Source organism: Prinia subflava, chromosome Z (assembly GCF_021018805.1).
Source record: "Prinia subflava isolate CZ2003 ecotype Zambia chromosome Z, Cam_Psub_1.2, whole genome shotgun sequence".
NCBI classification, from domain to species: domain Eukaryota; kingdom Metazoa; phylum Chordata; class Aves; order Passeriformes; family Cisticolidae; genus Prinia; species Prinia subflava.
This window is the reverse complement of record NC_086283.1, coordinates 46,621,561-46,639,033: the sequence shown is the minus strand read 5'-3', so window position 1 is coordinate 46,639,033 and position 17,473 is coordinate 46,621,561. Positions and strand designations below refer to the sequence as shown.

The following is a 17,473-nucleotide window of genomic DNA, read 5'->3' as shown; positions in this document are numbered from 1 at the left end:
TGTCTTTATCTTGACCCATGAACTTTCTCATCCTATTTTCTCCCTGTCATTGAGGAGGAGGAGGGAGAATGAATGTCCTGTGTAGGAGATGAGGCTGAACAGACATCTGGAAGCCAGCTGAGGTCAAATCTATCACAGATTAAACCATGTTTATTGTTTTATGTTAAAACAAAAGTTGTATCTTGAGTCCTCCAGTTGGGTAAAAGGCTGGAATAGGAAAAGGATTCCTTAAAATTCACTATCGAGAGGACCCCCAAATGTAAACTGCATGAAAGAGGCATGAAACTCATGACAGAAGACTTCCCCACCTTCTTCTGGTACAGGGGTAACTTGGTGCACGCAGTTGGGAGATGGAGGCAGTCAGCCTTCCATGTGTGACCACAAAAGGCTACTGTAACTTCAGCTCCAATGCCTCACCTAAGTCCCTAGAAAAGCTCAGAATTAGGTAGGCAAAAAGACGTTTAAGACAATGGCTTCTATGACACTGAGTTGTAATTTAATGATTGTAGCCTGTTAGGAAGGGATGGGATCCACCTGTTTCAAAAGGGCAAGAGAAGCTCTGGCAGTGGACTGGCCAATTTGGCAAAATGGGCTTTAAACTGAATGACTTGGCTAGGGTCCCAAGTGGCAGTGCTCATGCCACTGCTTCCTTGGGAGTGGGCCATGCCAACCGGGGCAGGCTTGGCTGCCTCAAGATGAGAGTCCTGGGGCTAACCACCTCAAGGATGTGTATGGCTATGGGCAACCCTCTTACACCCCTCCTAGGGAACCTGGATGCTCACTGCAATTTCAGAGACATGGTGGGATAACACACCACTGGAATGTGGTCATGGATTCCTGTGTACTTTTTAGAAAGGACAGGTCAGCAAGGTGAAGTGGTGGAGTTGGTCTTTATGTGAAAGGGCATCAACTTCTGCCCAGGGACAGACAAGGAGTTGAGAGATTATGGGTAAAACTTAAGGGACAGGCTAAAATGGGTGACACTCTTGTGGGTGTTTACTACAGGCTACCTGACTGGGACAAGGAAGCTGAAGAGGCCTTCTATGGGCAGCTGGAAGTAGCCTTGAGATCACAGGCCCTGGTCCTCCTCTGACAATTCAACACTCCGATACTTGGTTGGAGGCACAACATGGCTTGGTAGACAAGGAAGGTCCTGCAGATACTGGAAGACAATTTGTTAATGAAAGTCATGGAGGAGCCAACAAGGAGAAGTGTGTTGCCCTCCAGAGGTCCCTTCCCACTCCAATAATTCTGTGAACTTAAATCTTAGTATCTTGAAATACCAGCACCCCCAGATCTCCTTATGCAGGGCTGCTCTCCAGCCACTCCTCTACTTATTTAGACTTGTATCAGGCACTACCCTGTAACAGATGCAGAATCCACCATTTAAACTTGTTAAATTTGATGCCATTAATCAAAGCCCAATGCTCATCTATCCACATTTTTCTACAAGGTTTCTTGTCCCTCAAGAGTCAACAGCAATTTTCACGTTTAGTTTAGTAGCAAACCTAACAGTGGTGCATTCAACTCCTGCCTCCTGATCATGGATAAACACACTGAACTGAACTGGCCCTAGATTTGAATCCTGAGGAATTGCGGATGACTGTCAGCTCCACACACTACAACTCCTTGCGCTCTGCCCTTCTGCTAGTTCTTTAACCAGTGCACCATGAACCCACTCATCTCACTGTTGAGCAGTTTGTTCAGACAAATATTGTAAGGGACAGTATCAAAAGCCCCACTAGGTTGGTGGCTATTATCATAGAAGGGTATCAGATGAGTTACTCAGGGCTTTCCCTTTGTGAACTCATGTCAGCTGTGCTTGATGGTTGTACTGTTCTTTAAATGCCTTTCAATAGTATCCAGTATGATCTTGTAAATTTTCCATGGTAATAAGGTTGACTAACAGTTGCCTATGTCTTTTCTCCTGTTCTTCTGGTAAATTGGATTAATGTCGACCAATTTTTAGTCAGCAGGGATCTCCCCAAACTACCAAGAGATAGCTCCTCCAGCGCTCTGGCACAAATCCCATCAGGCCACATGGACTTAAAAAGATAAACTGATACAACTGTTAATTTACAGTTTCAGTGTCCAGAAAAATAAAGTCACTCCTGTAGTATGTCCTCTAACTGAGAGGACAAGCCAGACCAATATCTATCAATGTTATTAATGACTGATGCAAAAGCATTATAATGCCTCTGCCTTTTCTTCATCCTTTTTCCAGGTGACTATCTTCATCAAGAATTGGTTGAATATTTTCCTTAGGTCTCCTCTTGCTCTAAACATACTCAGAATTTCTTTTCTAGTTAACTGACCCAACACTGGCCAGTTTAAAATCTCAGCTTTGGACTTTTGTATTTTCTCCCTACACATGGGAACCACAGCTCTCTAATCATCCAGTAAGGCCTCACCTCTCTTACAGAGATCATACAATTTCTTTTCTTTGTGAGTTCCAAGAGGAGTTCCCTGTTCAACCAAGCTGCTCTTATGTCCTTCTTGCTTGACTTTCGGAATAGTATGATTTGCTTGCTCCCATGCATCTAAAAGGTTGTTCTTAAAGATGGACCAGCATTCATGGATCTCTAAGCCCTGAAAATCAGATTCCCAGAAGACAGTGCTAACTAGCTCCCTGGGCAGTTTAAGATTTGCTAGCCTGAAATTTAGGATAGTGACTCTGCTGACTTGTTTCTCATTTACAACAAAAAATTTAAACTCATCATTTAAACTCATGATTACTGCAGCCAAAACAGCCACCTAAAAATCCGATCTTCTCTATTTACAAACAGCAAGTTGGAGATAAGGGGGGAGAGGGGGAGAGAAGGGGAGACATCTTTTCTAGTTGTCTCAGTGAATACTTGTGATAAGAAATTATCTTCAGCATACTTCTGGAATTTCTCAGACTTCCTTGTCACAGTTGTCTGGCAATTCCAGTTGATGTCCAGGAAACTGAAATTTTCCACAAGAACAAGGGCTACTGGTCTAGAGATTTCTCCTCATTGTCCATAGATTAAATACTTAGTGCTAGCATTGTGGCTGAGTGAACAGCAGGAGACACAATGCCATCTGCTTTGTTTTCCATCTCCCTAATTCTCACTCAAAAGTTTTCAACCACATTATCCCTAACTGCAAGAAATGTAAAGTGAAAACTGCCTTCCAATATATGAACTCCTTTTCCTTGCCTGCCTTGCCTATCCCTCCTTAATAGCCTATAGTCCTGCATGCCAGTGCACCAGTAATGGGACTCATTCTACAAAGTCTCACTAATCCCAATGATACTATAGCTTTGGGAGCTGAAAAATGCTCCCAATTCATCCTGTTTATTTCTTGTATCGTGTGTTGGTGTTCAAACATTTCAGATACTCTCCTTAACACTCAGTGCTCTCTTCAGCTCTGTTAGCATTGCCACCCTCAGGCCATGCTATGTCAATCCCTTTGTTCACATGTTCTACTCCACATCAGTAGGAATTCAGTTAATTCAGATGTTTCTATATTGCTCCTCTATGCAAACTGAAACACAGCAAGTAGCACCACACAGTAATTCCCTTTAAAAAAGACAAAATTTCATCTGACTTAAAATGCTAATAAACATGTAAACAGATTGTCATAGTTTGAAAGACAGGTATCTGCTAGGGAGGGGCAGGACCTCCCTAGAGATGGAGAATTCAAATCCCCTCCCTCCAAATTATTCTAATTTAGAAAATTAAAGGGGTTTTCAGGCAGAGGTATGGGGATAGGAATAACAGTTCTTTACTGGTATGTCTAATAAGGTAAGCAAAAAATAACAACTACAGCATTAATAATAAACAGAACCAGGAACCTCGAGGGCTTTCTTTCACAAAGCCCGGGGCAGTTTGATCTCGGTGCCCTTGCAGAACTCTGAGATGCTGAGCTGGAAGGGTGGAAAGTCCCAGGCTGGTGGATGAGATGAGGAGCTCTGCGCTGGCAGCTGGAATAGCAGGGGTGTCCGGCAGGGCTGGGCTACAGAGTAGCAGAAAGCCTCAAAGCAGCGCCAAAGAAGCCCCAATGGCAGGATAGGGCTGGCTCAGCAGGGCAGGAGGAGGCGAGCTCAGAATTTTTGGGCACCTGAACAGATGGTGGTCAATTTTCTAGGGCAGGATGGAGTGATGACCGTGAACTCTTTCTGCAGCGAGCAGCAGCCCAACCGTCCTCTCTGATGCCAAGAGCAAGAGAGACAAGCTGCCCCAAAACTCGCGTTATCTCCCCGCTCTGAGTGACAACTCCCAGAGACACAAAACCAAAGCTTGTAGCCTGGTGCTACCCTCTCCTTTGGCCCCTGTTTTGATCAAGTACTCACAAGTACCCAGTAATCAGTCTCCTGGCAACTTATGGGGAAAAATTCTGTAAGTAAAAAAAGAAACAAATCTAATCCCCAACACAGATGGTTAAAGGTGTAAGTTAGTTTGAAACAGTACATTAGAGATGGAACCATTAAAATGTGACATTTGGCTTTGTTAGAGATTACTTAAAAGTGCACACAAATGGAAATGTCATGAACTGAGATGCAGACTCATTAACAAGGACTTCCAGTGAGTCCTTCTGTACATTCACCTTTAGACAGTTTTCTCAGTATAGAGTTGCATACGCAGCAGAAAACTACCACTAATTAACCACTATTCTGGAAAGGCAAACAAATACTGCATTAATCCTCCACACACCCAATCAGTGAAGAAACATTCAGCCTTCAGACAGTGCCCTTATTGGATGAGAAAATCCTAGAAAGTGTCATGGAATCATAGGATTATTCTGAGTTAGAAAGGAGCCGCAAGGATCATCGAAGTCCAGGTCCTGACCCTGCACAGGACAACCCCAGGAGTCACACCATGTGCCTGAGAGCACTGTCCAAACGCTTCTTAAACTCTGTCAGGCTGATGCTGTCACTTTCCTAAGGAGCTGTAAGGTCCAGTGGCTAATCACCCTCTCGCTGAAGAACTTTTCCTGACACCCAACCTCAAGCTCCCCTGACACAACTTCAGGCCATTCCCTCAGGTCCTGTCACTCATCACCAGAGAGGAGAGACCAGTGCCTGCCCCTTCTCTTCCCCTCACAAGGAATTTGTAGACTGCCATCAGGTCTGTCTTCTGTCTCCTCTTCTCCAGGCTGAACAGACCAAGTGACCAAGAAGTCAGAGGAGAATATCTTTTACAGAGGAAATGTTATCAGTCTTGAAAATAAGATAATTCCTCCAATAGAGTGTGTCTTCTAGATGTATGGAAACATAATTTCCTTCAACCTGATCAAAAACCAACAATGCTCTTATCAGTACTGTTTTGAAAAACACTAGAAGACAATGCCCAATTATATTCAGTTAATTTCTGTATGCTTCTGCAAGGAGGATTGCTAAATATAAAAGCTCTTTTAATATCTGTCTTGGCAAGACTGCAAAGTGAAAAATCTCTATTGCTTCAGAAAGAAAAATGTAAAAAATAAGGAAAATAGCAGGGGCTAATCTATTTAAGATGATAAATGTGGAAAAGAGTTGCTGTATTGTCTCTTTTCCCTAGAGGCAGAGAACAACTCTTGTTATGTGCAAAGAAGTGTAAAAGGGACAAGAACAGTTACAAGTGGAAAGAAAATTGCAGCTGTCCTGGAGCTGCAGATACAACAGCCATCAGGATCATCGACTCATTTTAGAGATCTTTATAAAACAAAATTGACATGCATACCACCCCTTTTCAGAAACCCTGCTCACACTAGATAGTCATAATGTGTTGTCACTAGTGCTCAAGATCACTGTATTATTGCTAAAGGATTAACAGGTAAAAAATAATGCCCATTCCGAGTCTGTTACACTAAAACATACTTTAGTAAATATGCTCTATCCAAACAAATTTTACTAGTGTGTTTTATTTTCAGCCATTCCTTCAAAGCTTCCACGAAATAAAGCAACATTCCACTCCAGCTTCCGAGGCTCCCAGATGTCACTGAAACAACTCAATTGAAACTGAATCTATATTTCCCAATTAGATTCAGCACATTTTCAAAACGCAGTAACACATCAGTTAAAGACAAAATGCTGTTTTTCATAGGAATTTCTGTGATGAAGCAAAAGGGTAAAACAAACCAAATTAAAAATCTTGTGCTAGGAAATGTCTTTGGAATACACCTTCTTGATGGCTGAGTAACAGTATTATGTTTTCAAGTATGGACAGTTTTCTTCATTGGATAAGGTACGGTGTGCAGCTACCACCCATAAGCTTTAGTCCATACTTCTTTCTTCTTGAACTCTGCAAGAGACCTCAAGGCCAGAAGTGTAACTGTGAAGACAGGGACAAATTACATTGAGTTGTGCAGTCCAAAGGAAAAGAGATGAGATTATTCTTCCTAGTAATTTTACTAACGCAGGTATATGTTTATTTCCCCTTTTACTGACTCTTCATAATTCTTTCACTTGTGGTGATGCACTAGGCCCTTCCTCTGCTTTGTGGCATGTCTCCTACTGAAATCATATGACATCATCTTTAATTAGTCTATCACTTAGGCACACAGATCAGCCAACACTGCAGAAAATTCAAATTCAAGGAGCAATGATGCAAGCTGGGACATAGGAGGCACTGGGACTGGGAAGCACGAAGTTTTAAGTCCTCTGCTCAGTTTACTGATTGGAAATACAACTCACTGATTCCTTAATACAATTTAAAAGGATCATGCATTTAGACAAAATCCAGTAACCAAACTAGCGACAGTCTAGTTATTCAGATGGAAGTTTCATGTTCTAGTATGTAAAAGGAAAAAAACAATGGGAAGTTCAAGGGGAACAGTGACTTATCTCTGTCAGGGCATACTGAGAATATATCGTGAATATCAGAACTCTGATATACAGAGGAGGTTCTCCAACAGTCCTTAGCATTGCTTCTGGTGGAGATTAGCAGACATTACAGGGGAATTTATCAGAGTGTAAATAAGACTGCAGACATGAAAACAAGGGTATTTATCCTAATAATGCAAATAACTTATAACTAGATTTCAAGAAGCCTTGTTTAGGTCCAACAAATCAGATGGTCTGAAGGAAGTGCATTGTATGCATTGTATTCATGGAAAGAAGCACAAGTGCACTTACTTCACTTGAGAATATTTGTGGTGACCTCCTGAAATGACTTGCACAGATCCTACATATGAAAGTAAGCAATGAGATGCATGCTAGAGCTACAACTCCCACCATAATTCAGCATATTGTCTACTTTCCATCTTTCTTTTCAGGTATCTTTTCAGTAATCCTCATTTCTCTCTCCTTTTTTCTCAGACGCCTTTACTGTGTTGTCCTAGTTCACCTCCTATCCCTTCCACACACTGCAGTATTTACTTGCACCTAAGTTATGTGATTTGTATTCTAGTACTAGAGGATTTCCCAACAGTATGTTGCATCTTATTTTTAAGAGTAACTTCAAAAACAAGACAGATCTCTCAATGAAATAAGCTTGTGCATTAGATGTACCTCTAGGTCCTTTGGCCCCTAAATGCTACATTGTAAGTGTCAGCAGGTGAGACAATAAATATGTTACGGACAAGAATGTCAACTTACCTGTGACAATCACCTCAAAGACAAAATCTCACTCCTTATAACAACTGTATTTTGATCTGTACTGACAGGAAAATAAGGACCCAACTAAAAATATATTACCTTTCAGCAGGTCCACGGAAGATTTTGATAATGCTTCCTTAGGACAGTCCATCATATTGACCAACCAGTCAATAAACTGAAAATTGAAATACAAAAAAAAATTAATTAAAAGAGCCTATGTATTAGAATATGACAAATTACTTTCAGTTTGACAGATAACATTTGATTTCTGCTAAATTCAGTTATCTAATTAGAGGCAGTGGCCAATGAAGCTTCTGCCCAAAGCAAACAAAACACCCTAGAGTACATCCCTGTCAATGCAATTCTTCCCATAGCTGGATCTGAAACTCTCTTTGTTCCTTCTCATTATCTCAGCAATAATTCTTTGTAAAAAGAAGGCATACTAAATAGCTTCCCTCCATCTTGCCTGTTCATACCTTTAACCTATTAATATAATTCTTTCTTATCAGTCTCTTGTCCAAATGTTTTACTGCAAATCCTTCAGAACTCTTATTGCCTTTGTTCCTCTTTTGACCTCTTTTTTTTTTTTTTTTTTTTTTCTGGCAGTGCAGGGTGCTTGGATGACAATATGGTATTTAAACTCATAAGGATGATTTTCAGGGCAAGGCCTCACATTCTTCCTTAAAACCTAATTAGTCACTTGCATACTAACAGCTCACCCCTGCATTCCTCCCACATTCTGTATTCCGACTTCAGTAGTAACTCTGAGCTCAGAAGCCTGCTCAGAGAAGCCAGTTCTTGACAGATTCCAGTTTGCACAAAACAGCTAACTATTAATCAATTAACAGCAGTACTTCCACATATAGCAACTACATGCATTGTACAATTTTTCCACATTTATTTTCAATTCATACTTCAAAATAAATGACATGCTGCAAACTGTACAGAAGATCTTTGATTGCTCTGAATTTACAGTGTGGTGTATTCAACTGCAGAAGATACTTCTTTCAGTGTTTAAAACACTGGCTTGCTACCAGCAGCTCCCAACTCTCTTCTCCTGGCTGTATTTTCGTAAGAGTTTGACTTCCAGCTTTGGACTTTTACATTTTCTTTTGCAAATCTCAAATTTTACTTGAGAAACTATTTTTATATCTGATTAAAAATACAGTGAGATCACAACTGAGATGCAATAAACTATAGAGGAAATAACTGCTCTAAGATCCAAGCTGACTACTAAAAATGGGGTGCTTTCTCATGTAAAGTGCTTACCACTACATGCAATTTTACCTTCTGTGTTTGTTCCTTCCATGGTTCTTTAGCCAGCAAAAGGGAAAGGCTACTTGGAAGCAGAGTGAGAGTTTCTTGCACAGCAAAGTTGTCAGTGGGGTGCTTGCTAATGTGTTCCTCAGATAATTCTGGTGATACCATGTGGTGTTTCCACAGTGACCAGTCAGCACTGAGGCCAAGCAGTAATGGTGCACTATGGTCAGCCCAGGCCAACACAGAAGCTGCAAAAAGCCACACAAGGAAATCTACGCCCTAAAGAGGAAAAAGGCAAAAAATACGCTTTATTAAATGAATAATACAGAAGGAAAAAAACTCCACAATTAAAAAACCCCAACCAAAAAAAAAAACCCAACAAAAAAGAAACCAATCAAAACCTCAAGACCAAAATCCAGATGGTGACTTGCTCTTAAAAACCATCATCTAAAAAATTTAGCTAAAATTCAAAATGCAAGAATCAAAAAGTTCTTAGCATCCCTCTATGCTTTGAAGAGCATAAGTCTCTTTTTAAATTCAAATTAAAATGTCTACAGAAAGAAAAGTAAAATCACTCTCTTCTAAAATTATCTTTTAGATTAAAGGTAATCCACAATTTATTTAAAATGGGGAAATAACCTTTTCACAGCAATGTGACTGCTGAGGGAAATCAGAGATAGTCACCCTTGTGCTGCTACGAATGGCTGGGAAATATCGCAGCAATGTAATTAATGCCTATCTGATCTGAGCAGCAGCTTATTTTATGTCCTCAAACAGAAGACCTAAACAGCTGAACAACATTATCTCTTTAAAACTGTCCAAGCTCTCTCAGAACCAGAAGCTACACAGTTCTGACCTGCCTAGACAGTTCTACTAGTGAATTCAAAATTTTCCTTCAATTGTTCTAAATGCAGTAAATTTGAAGTTATTATTTCCTTTAGTTGCCTTGAGGTTTTATTATAACTTAAATGTAAAGGTTATTTTAAAGTAAGAGTTTTAAATACACACTCATTCCCAAAAATTGTAAAGATCTCCTCTGTGGCAGTAATATCACAATCTTCTAAAATACAAAAGCATAAAGAATAATACTTATTACTGAGGAAAAATGTGAAATCTATCAGAACCTCTTTCTTTTCTTGCTGCAAATAATTTTCACAAGATTACCTCTTTCAGATCAACATTTTGCAAGGGTGTTGACTTGTATGCTACATTTCTGATGTAGCCCATCAGGTCTAACAGCCAATCCATTCTTTTCAGAACTCCTAGAAAAAGAAAAGAAACACCGACTTATGTCAAACACTAGAATGCACTGCTTTTCATTAAAAAGCAAGCACAGAAAATTATTATAGCAAGAAATTACCAGAAGAACAAACATCAGCAATACCACTATGACATTTAATTAATTCTGCCACTAACAGAAAACATACAGACCCGTAAATAGTACAGAAACTTTGCTTATAATGCAGGCAACACACTGAACACACAGAAAAAAACCCAGAGTGAGAATTATTTCACATAATGGCAGCCTGCAGGACCCACCAACCAAGTCTGCACATATGACTGCTACAGAATCCTAAAGCCTCCCTCAATGTGCAAAGTACTGTGAAAATGGTCCTACAGTGTTGAGAGGGACATTAAAATATTGTCAAAGCAGGCAAATAAAATCAGCCCTTGATTCATCTCAAGGGTGGAAAACATTTCATTGATTCAGGTTTTGCTATCCATAATCTGTTCTACCTCCTAAAAACTAATAACCATACTCACCATCACGACCACATTACATCATACATTACTATGTCCATGTAAACTTTACAAGTGCCCCCTTTTATGCTGTCTCCTCTTTTCACAAAGAATCCTCACTTCACTCAATTAAAGCTCACTACTCTTTGAAGTTCTTCAAACACAGCTGGCAGCCAAGGCATCTGGCAATATAATGCTTTGAAGTTGTTCAGTGAACACAGGCAGACAAAGACCCTTCTGCCACGAAAATGAGACCTCATTCTTGTATCTTTCTGTTCTTGTTTCTTCCTTGTTTATCTTTCCTGTGTGATGCTCCCAGTTCTCTTGCATCAGCCCCTATGCTTTGTCAGACCCATAGCTGAGCCAGCCCAAATCATTAACCCACCAGATGACTATATGGTATAGTTATGAAGAGGAAAAAAGGGAAATTTATTTCCTGTGTTAAATCAGTGTAAGGAGTTTAGGAAAGAAAGTTATCTCCCTAGTTCAACCAGTCTCTTGGGAACACCCCCACCTTCTGTGTCACACACCAGTAAGTCAGATTTTAGGTCAGAAGGTTAGCAGAGCTGCACTATTAAGAGGTCTCTGATGTACTGTGTACATCTGTAACACTACCCGAAGAAGAGTGGGAGACACAGATCTAGTTAAAACTCTGGTCTGTACACCACACTGATGAGACAACTTGTAGCTGGACCACAGAAAAAGAAGTAACTGGAGAAAAACATAAAAGCAAAGTTTGATACAAGTATTTGAATAATACAAAAATTCTGAAGACAGTAGTTTCTAATATGTAAAAATTTGAAAACAGTTTGGTTAAACCATCTTCAAATTATTTTAAAGGAACCAGTGTAGATTAATAAATATCTGTTGATTGCATTCTTTAAGCCTAATCTTACCTGTATTTTCATGTCTCACAATACGAGCATGATAGAAACCATGCAAGAGCATCCATAAAATATTTTCTTTTTGGTGATATCCTGCCACAGTAGCAATCACAGCACTCAAGTTCACCAGAGGCAATCTGCCTTGAGAAACTAAATAGACTTTCATGAACGTGGCCTTCTCTATATTGTTCTGCAAATGCAATAAAAACATGTTACATTGAAAGGTACATTTCTTGTGGGAACAGTAAATTTTGCATTCCTCTTTATCAAAAAAGTAAGAAACTCTTTGAATAATTAGTAGGCTCAGTTTTCCTCAGGACATATTATTAAACAGAAGACTGTACATATCACTTGAACTTTACACTGTTCAAAATAGTCCAGCAAAGCATAACTCAGTTACGGCCTGTTTTCATACTGCTTTAAATGTTACATTCCCCTTGGAAATGTAATGTTGGACACTCAAGTCCTCTTTCAAGACAGATATACTGTAGTGACAAAAAGAGATTTTCTTAAATGATGTTTTCCAGTGTGAAATAAGAACTGAAAAATGTAAGGAAATGACAGTTCAGCTTCTACAACCTATACGAATGCTTGATGCCCCAGTGAATCTGATAGCAAACAGAGCAGGGGGCTTTATGTCACAGATGTTTGTTTTTAAAAGCTTGATCTGAAAACATCAAGTTCTTCCACACAGGTAATTTCCTTGGCATTTTGGCTGCTAAGAATTCCACAGCTAATTGAATCCACTGGTGAGCTACAAGATGAAAGCTTTTTTATTCCATTATCATCCTCAGTCATCTTGTCCACCAGGAAACATTCTGAGCGTGAATGTAAATATAGAACATAAAGTCAAGAATGCAAAGTTTTTCAGTCAATTATTTTACGTTTTTAACAGAAGCACAGATCCATCAGTTCAAGAACAGCTAGTTACCAGGATGCATTTACAGTCCAATTTCAAGCAGGTGGGTATATTAACCAAAGAGGACTGTGGTCTGCTGTTTGTATTAATGGTCTGAGATTTAGAGGACACAACACCATTCTGGTTCACACCATTCCTGTTCTGCTAACACAGTCATTCCTAGAATCACAGAACAGGTAGGCTGGAAAAGACCTATGAGATTATTAAGTCCAACATATGATTGAACAATATCATGTCAACTAGACCTCCCCACTGAGTGCCACATCCAGTCTTTCCCTAAACACCTCCAGGGACAGTGTCTCCACCATCCCCCTGGTGTGACATTCCCATTCTAAGGTCTAATCACCCTTTCTGTGAAGAAGTTCTTCCTAATGTCCAGCCTAAACCTTTCATGGTGCAGCTTAAGACTGTGTCTTCTCGTCCTGTCTGGGACTGGTTGCCTGAGAGAAGAGGCCAACCCCCACCTAAGTTAGTTAAGACTCTCTGGTTCAAACCTCCCAGGCGAAATCATAAGTATTTCAGTTGCTTTGAGAAAGTTTGGGATACGGATTCTTATCACTTCTGCTTCTCTCTACTGCCTGCAGATTAGATCCAGAGCCCTCTTATCTACATGTCAGATAAAACAATTAAATGCTCTCAACAAGCTAAAATAGTCTGGTGACAACAAAAATGACAAGGTTGCTGGTTTCACATGATCTGGTGATAAAAGAGCAGAATTAAAATGTAATTACCTTGGAGATCTGGACAATGCGATTGATCTCTGAATCACCCATTTCTGAAATACATCTTGCTACATCAATATACAACTCCAGTTCACCTCTCTGCAAACAGAAAAGTAAATGCATGACTAAATGTCTATTGCCGGCTTTCTTCATCATCAAAATTGGTGAGTTTAGGAACTTGTTAATGATTGTAGTAGTTTCATGTATACCAATTTTAACTTTTCCCAGCCAATGCACCAAATTTGTGATGGTTTTTGTGCTTACTCTCTTTTCTTTCTGTGAAATGGACTTTTGGGAGAAAAAAGACAAAACAGGCCTAACTTAAAAGTTGCAAAGATAGTTTTATTAACACACAGTAAAGGGAGGGGGGAAAAAGGAAAAAAAATTGAAATTAAAAAAAAAGGAAAATTGTAACCCTTCAAAACCCTTCTCCCTTCCCCACAAACAGTTCACTTTCCCACAACCAACACAGAGAGACAAAACTATGATTTTCAGTCAGTTTCACCATTTAAACACAATCTTTCATCACTCTGGGAGAGGAGTCTCTCTTGATGTCCCATGGATCTCACTGACAACTTAAAACAGTCCTCGTGTGGGTTTTGCCTGCCACAAAAACCAGCCACCCAGTAAAAACCCTGCTTCTGTGACCCCTCCCATTAGCAGTTTCCAAGGCTGCTTATAGGTCATGAGTCTAGACTTTTGCATATTAAGGTGTCACCTTTTAAAGACGCACAACTCAAAGGAACAAAGGATTCTTCTTCTCAGGGAACAGAGGTACCATCTCACATTTTACAAGCACAATGGACTTATCTCTATCTCTGTTCAAGCATCTCATAAGATCAGTATCACTTAGTCCATCACACATACCTTTGTTCAAAATCCACACACAAATTTGAACATCTCCCTAAATACATATCTTTCCCATGATTTAAGGGATATGTTAGTACAGTTTCCATGGTTTACATCCAGAGAAGCCAGTCAGAAATGTCCACTTCCTCAATCCCTTCCTCTAATAATCTTTATCAGTTCTTTTGCTGACTTTTTATCATGCTTTCTTTCTAGTGTTAAATTACTCTTTCTTTCTTCTCTCTCTCAAAGAAAGGTTGGAGCTCTGAAAGCTGCAGGTTGCCAAGAAAGGGTTAATCTGCCCAGGTCTTCGATGGTCGATGTGATCAGCCGCTCTGAAGAGGGTGCGCTTGTCTTCTCTCCCCCCCTTCCCCTCTCAGCCCGGGAGTCACGGAGGAGGTGGAGTAGGGGCGGTCCTTGCCCATCCCTCGGTGGCAATTGGGGTGGGCTCGGCCCAGCCGGGCCCAAAGGTGTTATCAGGGCCCAGCTCCTGGTGCTCCCTCCCGGCTCGGCTGGCTCCAGCCCTCCGGTCCCTCCCCCGCCGGCCGCCGGGGCCCAGAGGCACGGCCAGGCCTGAGCCGACTGCCCCCAAGGGGAAGGGAGCAGCAGGGCCGCGCCGGGAGAACGGCCTGGCTCGATGTCACCTCTGCGAGTGACCCGGGGGAAAGGGAAGACTTGCCCTCACCCAGAATGTTATATGGGTATTCCTCAAAGTCGCATCTAGCTTTCTCAATGGTCAAACAATATGTTAGTATTCAGAAATGGACTCTGATAGGTGCCTGTCTCAAACAATTCCAAGGTCCTGACAGGGAACTGTTTCCACTTAACTAAAAACCAAACTGTGTCAACCTATAACAATGATAATGATGAATAATTAATTTAACCCCAGTGTCACTTTACTTAATCTATTTTAGAAATCCTGTATCTGCTGGAGGATACAATATACATAAATCTACAAGAATAATGGTATTCAAATATTTTCAAATTTATTTTGTTTTTAATGGCTAAGTGCCATTCTTTGGAAGTATTTTCTATAGTTAAACAGTTTCTTTAAATCACTGTGAGAAGCAGAATCCTCTGTGAGAAAAAGCCTTTTCATTGTCCACTTCTTCTCTTCCAGTAAGATTTATTTCAGTACTAATACTGCATTTTTCCATTACCGAATTGTTTATACGGGAGGCGTGCACATTAGGTTGGTTTCACAACACCAAATTCTAAAATAACCAAAAGTAACTTAAACTGAAATTAACTAATACCATTAAAAACTGTACATCAAATTCATGTTTCGAATCAGATGCATCAGTGTTCACACACCTCATACATACTCCTTACCTGAACCTCATTGGGAAGAAGCTCATATATTTTCTCCACAGCCTGACACAAAAAGCTCCAGCAAAACTGGGCAGGGTTGGGAAGTTTCATTGCCTGGATGAGCCCCTGTAGAACACACTGGCAAATTTCTGGACTTTTTGTGCGGTTTCTCACTTCAAATTGTTGTATCAGAAGCACTTCTGTAAAAGACTGCAGTTTGTCTTCTGCAACATGTTGCATCCACAGGGACAGGGACATGAAAAGGTATTTTTGAGTTTTCATCTGAAAAAGGAAAACGTTTGCTCGGTTTCAAATTCTAGGTCTTCACTGACCTTGAACTACTGCTGAATAAAATTATAAAGAGTGGCTCAAAAACCACTTACAAAAGCACTTAAAGTCATAAATATTTCTCAGCTCTTTTCTTCTTCCCTGTTTTGATGTATTTTTTGAATTAAAAAGAGTGATATTCTGTTTTCATTAAAAATTGAAGCAATTACTTTCAATGAATCCTAGACATCACACCTCCACATGGGTAGAGCAATTTTATTACATGGTGCCCACTGCATTCCTAGATAAAGCATACGACTGTCTGGAGAGTCAAGGACAGAAGTATGATAGCCATAGAACCATTAATTTTGCTAGATAGTGAAGAAGAATGAATAACCTGTACAAAATGCAGAGCTTACATACCCTGTGGCTCACCTCATTTTGTGACCTCAAATTCCCACTGCAGCTGGAAAAGTGGTAGTCAGAAATAAAATCTTTTTTTTTTGGTACCTTACCAATGATGTACCTTTAAAACTTCCAGCAGATGTTTGCATATCTAAGACTAATGAATTAAAACAAAAAACGCTCCTTGAAGAGATCACAGAAACAAACAATTTTCTGAGAATTGTCATGAATCTGCTCCTGAACTTATACAAAATGACAGAAATGTGCAGTCAAGTTTCTCTGGGATTCAGGGAGTTTTACAAACTGTACCATGGAATCCATGCTTTAATTCCAGAAGACTAAAGCATCAATTAAGGATAAGACTGAATTTGATTATACCTTCAGGTATCTACAAAATTAAGGCAAGGTTTTCAAGACATAGCTTTTTTTACTAGTTAGCTAGATCAAGAGACCTTGCTAGAAAAAGTAGGAAAGCTTTTGAACAAATTAGGGTGGACCTTTTTATTAAGACTAGCACCTAGTATAGTAAAAAATACCTTTTCTCCCTATGTGCCATGCTTTATGTCTCCAAGTTACCAGCACTATAGCATGAAATGAGAGAGAGGAAAAAAGTCTTAAGCAGTAAAGTAAAATCAGTGTAGCAAGTCTTAAGTCTGCCTTGAATTTCAAGGCCCCAGAATAACCTTTCTCTCACTATAAATAAGACTAAATGGTATTTCTGAAGAATTCTGAACCCAGTAATCCTTTTCTGGTGAGACAGCCTGAACATTGTCACTGAGGAATTTTATACGAAAGAGGTGCTGAGCTCCCACAAGTTTTCTGACATACGTACACTGAGACTGTAGATAAGGGGAGGTGCCACCCACATTCCTAAAAGCATTGCTGCATTTTGAGATGACTGAGCCTGCGTCACAGCCAGTTCAAGGCAGAGATGTTTTACCTCATCACCTAAAAGAGAAGGGGAAAAAAAAGTATAAAGAAATTATTTTCCCTTCCATTTTGTTCTCAACTCATAAAAAAAGAGGGTTACTGTTCGACTACAGCACTACATTACAACGTGTTTTTCTAAAAATCCTACTTAAAGCTTTTAAAACGTACATGTTAGAAGACTCCTAACTCCTAAGACTCCTGTTTCCATTCATGCACTTTCGGCAAGAAATATCAGCATTTGTTGAAGTTATTTCAATTCACTCAGGAACAAAAATGTGGGAATGCTAAGAAACGTAAAAATTAAAAAAAAAACCCTCCTTGCCAAATAAAGTTAAGATTTAATCCAAAGAAGGAAAATGAGTCAATATTCCTGGACTATGATGCTGTCTGAAATCTAAAACCAGCCACAAAACACACATAACTGTTTCCTCTGCAAATTCCCTGATTTACAAATGTAAGACTCCTAAGTGAAAAGCCAGAATAAAAAACCCCTCCAGAGAGTTAACAAGTTTCAATTCCTCATAAAAACTGCAAACCTCAGTATAGGAAATTTTTTTCCATTATTTTGAAAATTATCACCCAGTGTAATTTAGTAGAAAGTATATTTCAAACTAGTGATAGCTAGATGAACTACCAAACATTTCAAATA

General features: G+C 39.8%; 1 protein-coding gene across 1 annotated transcript in view; it reads right to left on the bottom strand.

Annotated features, from left to right (window-relative positions):
• Positions 1-5,956: 5,956 nt before the first annotated feature.
• Positions 5,957-17,473, bottom strand: part of FOCAD (focadhesin) — a 96,487-nt gene continuing 84,970 nt past the window's right edge. Inside the window, exons 38-45 of the mRNA XM_063421601.1 lie at positions 16,727-16,842; positions 15,244-15,504; positions 13,075-13,164; positions 11,437-11,614; positions 9,965-10,062; positions 8,828-9,079; positions 7,640-7,715; positions 5,957-6,275 (exon numbers count right to left, since the gene is read on the bottom strand). Coding sequence (XP_063277671.1) covers positions 6,202-6,275; positions 7,640-7,715; positions 8,828-9,079; positions 9,965-10,062; positions 11,437-11,614; positions 13,075-13,164; positions 15,244-15,504; positions 16,727-16,842 — 1,145 coding nt within the window. The 3' untranslated portion in view covers positions 5,957-6,201. The remainder of the gene's footprint in view (positions 6,276-7,639; positions 7,716-8,827; positions 9,080-9,964; positions 10,063-11,436; positions 11,615-13,074; positions 13,165-15,243; positions 15,505-16,726; positions 16,843-17,473) is intronic.